Here is a 6,659-nt window from a genome sequence, read left to right as displayed (position 1 = left end):
TTTTATTTTCATCACAATTTTTTGTTGGTCTGTACAAAAACATTCCTATGCTTCTTCTCTCACCGATTTAATCAAAATATCTATGGAGATAAACACTGAACATTTTTCAATAGAAATTTCAGTAGGGTACGTAATAGATGCTTTTGATTTTTTATTAATTCTTTTAGAATAACTCCATTTATTTATTTTCCTTGTTAGATTCGAAAGTGATCGAGTTTGAGTTGGTTGGAGGGGTGTTCGTGGAAAACGTTGGACCAAGAGAACCAATAATAAGTTTTGTACGTCCATAACATTATTGAAGTATTATATATATATACATAGGTATTATTTTTGTTTAGTATATAATATAATATAAAGGAGGGGATAAAAAAAAAGAAAAAAATGGAGTCATCACCAGGAGGAGGAGGAAGTGCAACAAAATCATTGATGGACAATCTTTTGGGTCTTTTGAGGATCAAAATAAAGAAAGGAGTTAACCTTGCTGTTCGTGATGTACGTACAAGTGATCCTTATTGTGTTGTCAAGATGGGTAAAAAACAGGTACAACTCTTTATAACTAATTGAATTTTCTTATAATCCATCGCTAATTTGCAACTAAATGAGATTAGCATGAAATTTTTGTTGTTTAGCTACAAAATTATGTTTGTCGTTATTATATATTTGATAAGACTATCTCCTTAATGTGTAATTCGGGTTCAATTGATGTTCTAAAGCTTTGACAATCAAGGATCTAAAATCATTATTATTGAACTAAGGGTTATTTTTGGTAGGATATATAAGAATAGTGTTGAATATGGTGTATTAGTTATGATTACATTAGTTACACTAGCTGATAGTATTTCTTATGTAGTATTTAGTTTGATGTATTTAAAAGGGATAAGGCACAAGTACCCCTAGACTGTGATCGATATCTTAGAGACATACTTTAACTAAACTAAGATCCTATTACCTCTGAACCCATTTTTCTGTAATTTGTATACCTTTTTAGCTTACGTGGCATACAAACATCTCCAACGCGCCTCAACTATGTGGAGTCACGGAGTGTACCACGTAATCCAAAAGGTGTATAAAATTACAAAACAAATTAGTTCAGGGGTAATAGAACTTTAGTTTAATTAAGGTGTGTCGTTGGAATTTCGATCATAGTGTACGAGATACTTATGCCTTTTCCCTATTTAAAATAATATGCATTATTATATAATTTCTAACAATATACAATATACAATTTTGTTAAAATAATATGCATTATTATATAATTTCTATAAAGAAATCATTAGTTATACATTGATTGTATCAAACAAGATATTAACAATATACAATTTTTTTTTTCTAATACACTCCACCAAATGACGCTAAGTTTTGACTTAAATGCAGAAACTGAAGACACGAGTTATAAAGAAGGATATTAATCCTGAATGGAATGAAGATTTGACCCTCTCTGTTTCTGATCCCAGTCTTCCTGTTAAACTGGTAATTTTTCATTCATCAATTGTATCGAATGTCCGTTGTGGTAGAATATTCATGAGGGACTTTCTCAGATTTTACACATTTGAATACTTTTATGGGATAAGATACAAGCAACCCCTTAGACTATGACCGAAATCGCAGAGACACACTTTAACTAAATTAATGTACTATTACCCCATGAACTCATTTCTTTTGTAATTATGTACACCTTTTTAGCCTATGTGGCCTCCAAACATCTCTCACACGCCTGGAGTCACGAAGTGTGCCATGTAAGCCAAAAGGTGTATAAAATTATAAAAGAAATGAGTTCAGGGGAGGTAATTGGACCTTAGTTTAATTAAGATGTGTTTTTGAAATTTCAATCATAGTCTAGAGGATACTTGTGCTTTATCCCTACTTTTATCGACATATAGTTTGCTTATTAATATCTCTATTGACAGACTGTATACGATCACGACACATTCAGCATGGATGACAAAATGGGAGATGCAGAGTTTGACATCAAATCATTTGTAGAGGCACTGAAGATGAACTTACATGGGCTACCATCTGGCACTGTAATTACAAGAGTACTGCCTTGCAGGACAAACTGTCTTGCTGAAGAGAGTCGAGTTATTTGGGATGATGGTAAAGTTGTGCAAGATATGATTCTAAGGTTGAGAAATGTTGAATGTGGAGAAGTTGAACTACAGCTTCAATGGATTGACCTTCCTGGTAGTAAGATTGGGTAGAAATTAATCAGGATGTTTACTTTGCTTGGAACCTGTTTTTTCTGTTCCTATAATTTAATGGTTTGTGGGATTTGAAATTGAAGTTTGATATATATAATATAGATCAAGTTTGATGAAGACCTTTTCACTCTGCACTTGTATGTGCACAAGGTTTGTAGCTTAGTGGATATGGGGTTTGAAAGTTTATCTTTTTAGTCATGTTATTCAATGGAATTACTTATGTTATATACTATGTAATAATGATGATACCCTTTTCTACAGAAAATTGCATACTTTTAAAAAAAAAATTCATGTGTGTGCATGCTTTCGTAAACTCTTGAACGAAGAGGGGATATATATTGTATTGGGATATTTGGAGTACTATGGGAGACGTCGAGATTTTGGGTATGGTAGGAATATCAATGTTGAGGTTAGGGGTACTGCTATTTAAAAACGCGGACAATGCAGGTATGGAGTGGTTGATTGGATTATTGTTACATGTTGTTTCAAAGAAGGCAAAAGTGCCCGAAGAATGGAGGAGTACAATGATCATGTTGTAAAAGAATAAGGGCAACATCCAGAATTGCAGGAATTATATGGGCATCAAGATGTTATGCCACACTTTAAAAGTTTGGCAAAGGGTGATGTTGATGAGGGTGAGAAGCGGTGAGTCTATTTCTGAGAACCAGTTTAGATTCATGCTGAAATGCTCAACTATTAAAGTCATTCACATTGTAAGAAGATTCCTAGAGCAGTATAGGGAGATGAAGAAGCATTTACACATGGTGTTTCATCATCAACCTAGAAAAGCATACAACAATCCCGAAGAAGGTTTATAGAGATGCTTGGAGGCTAGAGATGTATTTGTGGCGTACACTAGGGTGGTCAAGGACATGTATGATAGAGCCAAGATCCGACTAAGGAGAGCGAATGGAGACTTGAGCACTTTTCAGTTGTGATATGGTTGTACAAGGATCAACTCTTAGCCACTAAGGTGTTTGAATGAATTGACATGACACATCCACGATGAAGTAGCATGGTGTATATTATTCATAGATGACAAAATTCTAGTTGTCCAGATTCATGGAAGAGTTAATCTGGAGGTGTGGAGATAGAACCTAGAGTGTAAAGAGTTTAGGTTGAGCAAAATCAAACATAATATTTAGAGTGAAAGTTTAGTGACGTAGCACATGAGGCTAGTGTGGAAGTAAGACTTGATAATAACCGCGAAAAGCGAACTATATTATATATGACCATAATAATATAACAGAACTACTTATACCAAATTAATAATAACAAAAAAAAGAGTTATTATCTCAAAAGATCACTCAACTTTGAGAATTTATTTAGTAAAGTCATTGAACTTTGTTTTATATTAGTAAAATCACTGAAGTTATGCTTTTGTATCAATAAAACCATTCAACTAAAATTATTATTCATTTATAAATATATAAAATTATTTTTGTTGATCCACATGTAATTATATTCAAACTCTCTCATAATTCTACCCATTAACCCAATTAAAAACCCACACTTCTTCAACAATAGCCAAAACCAAATTCTAATTTGTCCCGTTATTCCTCTTCCATATTATCTACACGATTTTTTTCCACTTCCACACAGATTTCCCCTCTACTGTTACACATAAATTCACATCCATATTTTATTCAGCTTCAGATTTTACTGAAGATTATAGATTTTTCAGTAATAAAACCTAAAATCTTGAAATATAAATTGATGGTTCTTGAATTTTTAGTATAGATAATTGTCAATTTGTCTATGATGATAGTGGGTTATGCAACATGTTTTCATTGTCCGTGTCACTTCGAAACGGGTCGTCTATATTGCCAGCTTAACCATGCAAAAATTTCTGCAATTGGGACTTCTTCAGCAATAACTAAAACCACAATCAAAATGCACATGCATGGAGATTGCAGGAAGATGAAGAAGTGTTGGGCTTTTTCAATTGGGTCAATGGATAGAATTGTGAATGTTTGAGTCCAATTGCATGTAAATCAATAAAATTAATTTTATATATTTTATTAATGATAAATTTAGTACAGTGATTTTATTGATACATAAATATAAGTTCAGTGATTTTATTGATACAAAAACATAAGTTTAGTGATTTTAGTGAAACAAAACAAAGTTCNTCAATTTGTCTATGATGATAGTGGGTTATGCAACATGTTTTTGTTATTGTCCGTGTCACTTCGAAACGGGTCGTCTATATTGCCAGCTTAACCATGCAAAAATTTCTGCAATTGGGACTTCTTCAGCAATAACTAAAACCACACTCAAAATGCACATGCATGGAGATTGCAGGAAGATGAAGAAGTGTTGGGCTTATTTAATTGGGTCAATGGATATAATTGTGAATGTTTGAGTCTAATTGCATGTAAATCAATAAAATTAATTTTATATATTTAATTAATGATAAATTTAGTACAGTGATTTTATTGATACATAAACATAAATTCAGTGATTTTATTGATACAAAAATATAAGTTCAATGATTTTAGTGAAACAAAACAAAGTTCAATGACTTTACCAGATAAATTCTCTAAGTTGAGTAATCTTTTGAGATATTAACTCCAAAAAAAATTATGGTAAATCAAAAGATGACAACGTGAAGTTGTCTCTTCTTGAACAATAATGTATAAGAAATTCACGGCTATTGAAAAATCTGGAAATTGGTCTTTCCCTCAAGTTAAAGTATTTGAAAGCATACTATCATATATGTGTGGAATAGAATATAGAAAGACATGTATAATGCAAATCTCATCTCTTTCAACAATCTCAAATCGCTTATACGGACGGTTGGCAATGCTTATGATCAGAGGCGGAGCCAGAATTTTCAATAAGGGGTTCAAAATCTGTAGAAACAAACACATGAAGTAGCCAAAGAGGATTCGACATCTACTATATATACATATAATTTTCCATCGAAGGGGATTCGGTGAACCCCCTTCGTACAAGGTGGCTCCGCCCCTACTTATGATAACAGTCTACGAGGTGTTTGGATTGACTTAAAAGTTGGTCAACCCTTCATTTTTTGACTTCTAAAAGTGTTTGACAAATATAAAAGTAACTTAAAATAAGTTTAAAAAATGACTTAAAATTAATTAGGAAGTGTTTGACAAGGTTAAAAATAACTTAAAAATAAGTTTAAAATTGACTTAAAATAAGTTAAAAGTCAAAAGTAAGTCTCTCCCTACTTTTTTTTTTACTTAAAAGTCATTTCAGTTTGACTTTTTATTTTTTAACTTGAAAACTACTTTTTTTTTTAAGTCAATCCAAACGGTTTCTACTTCAGGTCTCTCTACTTCTGCAGGCATCTCCATACCTGCAAATATTCGAAATCAAGGTAGAGATTCATATTAACTAGTTTCTCTTGTTCCAGTTTATATATATGACTTACTTTTCTTTTTAGTCAATTCTAAAAAGAATGACACATTTTTATATTAATTAATAATTTAACTTCAAAATATTAATTTTACCCTTAATAATATGATCTATAGTCACACAAATATCTATCACTTATTTTAGACCATAAATTTAAAAAATCTTCATTTCTTTCTTAAACTCCATATCGAGTCAAAACTAATTCATATAAAATGAAACTGAGGGAGTATTCTAAAAACAAAATCAACGATTCTCCCTCTCTCTCAATCTCTTGATACAATATCACACCCACAAATATATTAAATTTTATATTAAAAAACGTAAATATATTTGCTTGTTATTATTTAGTGAGCAATTTTTTCATGTCAATTTTTGTATACTTAACTGTAGGGGTGTACAAAATCGAACCGAAAATCGAGTCAAACCGAAAAAAACCCGACTGTATTTGGGTTGATTTGGTTTTAACTAAAAAAATCAACCCGAGACAAAACCAACCCGACATTAAATATGTAATTTTAAAATTTTATTTTATACATAAAAATATTTACTTTGATATAATTTTAAAATATTTCTTATACTATTTCATAGTTTTTATCTTTTAATATATTATTTCAAGTTTAAAACTTAGAATTTGGAATGATCCAATAAAGATTATAATTCATAGATGTTGATAATTATAATAAAACTTAAATCAAAATCAAATTAATACTAATGCAAAAAGAAAATCAATTCAACACTAAGAATGACAATGATATTGAATATTTGTTCTTTAGTTTTACATTGGTTTAGACAATTAAAATACATATTCTAATTTTAATTTTCCTTAAATATTTAGTAATGTAATTAATACTTATTAAACTTATAATTTTAGCATAATTTAGTACTTTTAAATTATGATCATTTTCATTATGACTTTGTAATATTTATTTTATATGATAATTTCATTATTATTTTTATTGAATATTTTTGTGTCCTCAGTACTCATCTCATATTGTGTTATTTTTTTAAGAAACGCCTTAGATAATTGTATTTTGGTTGGACTAAAGAAATATTTTGGAGCACAAGTTAATTATATGT

At 30.5% G+C, this 6,659-nt stretch overlaps 1 protein-coding gene across 1 annotated transcript; it reads left to right on the top strand.

The window, feature by feature from the left end:
* The first annotated feature begins 236 nt into the window (after positions 1-236).
* Positions 237-2,315, top strand: LOC125851552 (protein C2-DOMAIN ABA-RELATED 4-like). The gene is made up of 3 exons (XM_049531324.1): positions 237-540; positions 1,375-1,470; positions 1,908-2,315. The coding sequence occupies exons 1-3, from the start codon at positions 382-384 to the stop codon at positions 2,196-2,198; spliced, it is 546 nt and encodes a 181-aa protein (XP_049387281.1). The 5' UTR covers positions 237-381; the 3' UTR covers positions 2,199-2,315.
* Positions 2,316-6,659: the final 4,344 nt, after the last annotated feature.

This window comes from Solanum stenotomum, unplaced genomic scaffold, assembly GCF_019186545.1.
Source record: "Solanum stenotomum isolate F172 unplaced genomic scaffold, ASM1918654v1 scaffold26934, whole genome shotgun sequence".
In the NCBI taxonomy this organism is placed as follows: Eukaryota; Viridiplantae; Streptophyta; class Magnoliopsida; order Solanales; family Solanaceae; genus Solanum; species Solanum stenotomum.
Note: the sequence above shows the minus strand (reverse complement) of the source record. Positions and strands in the feature narration are given on the sequence as shown.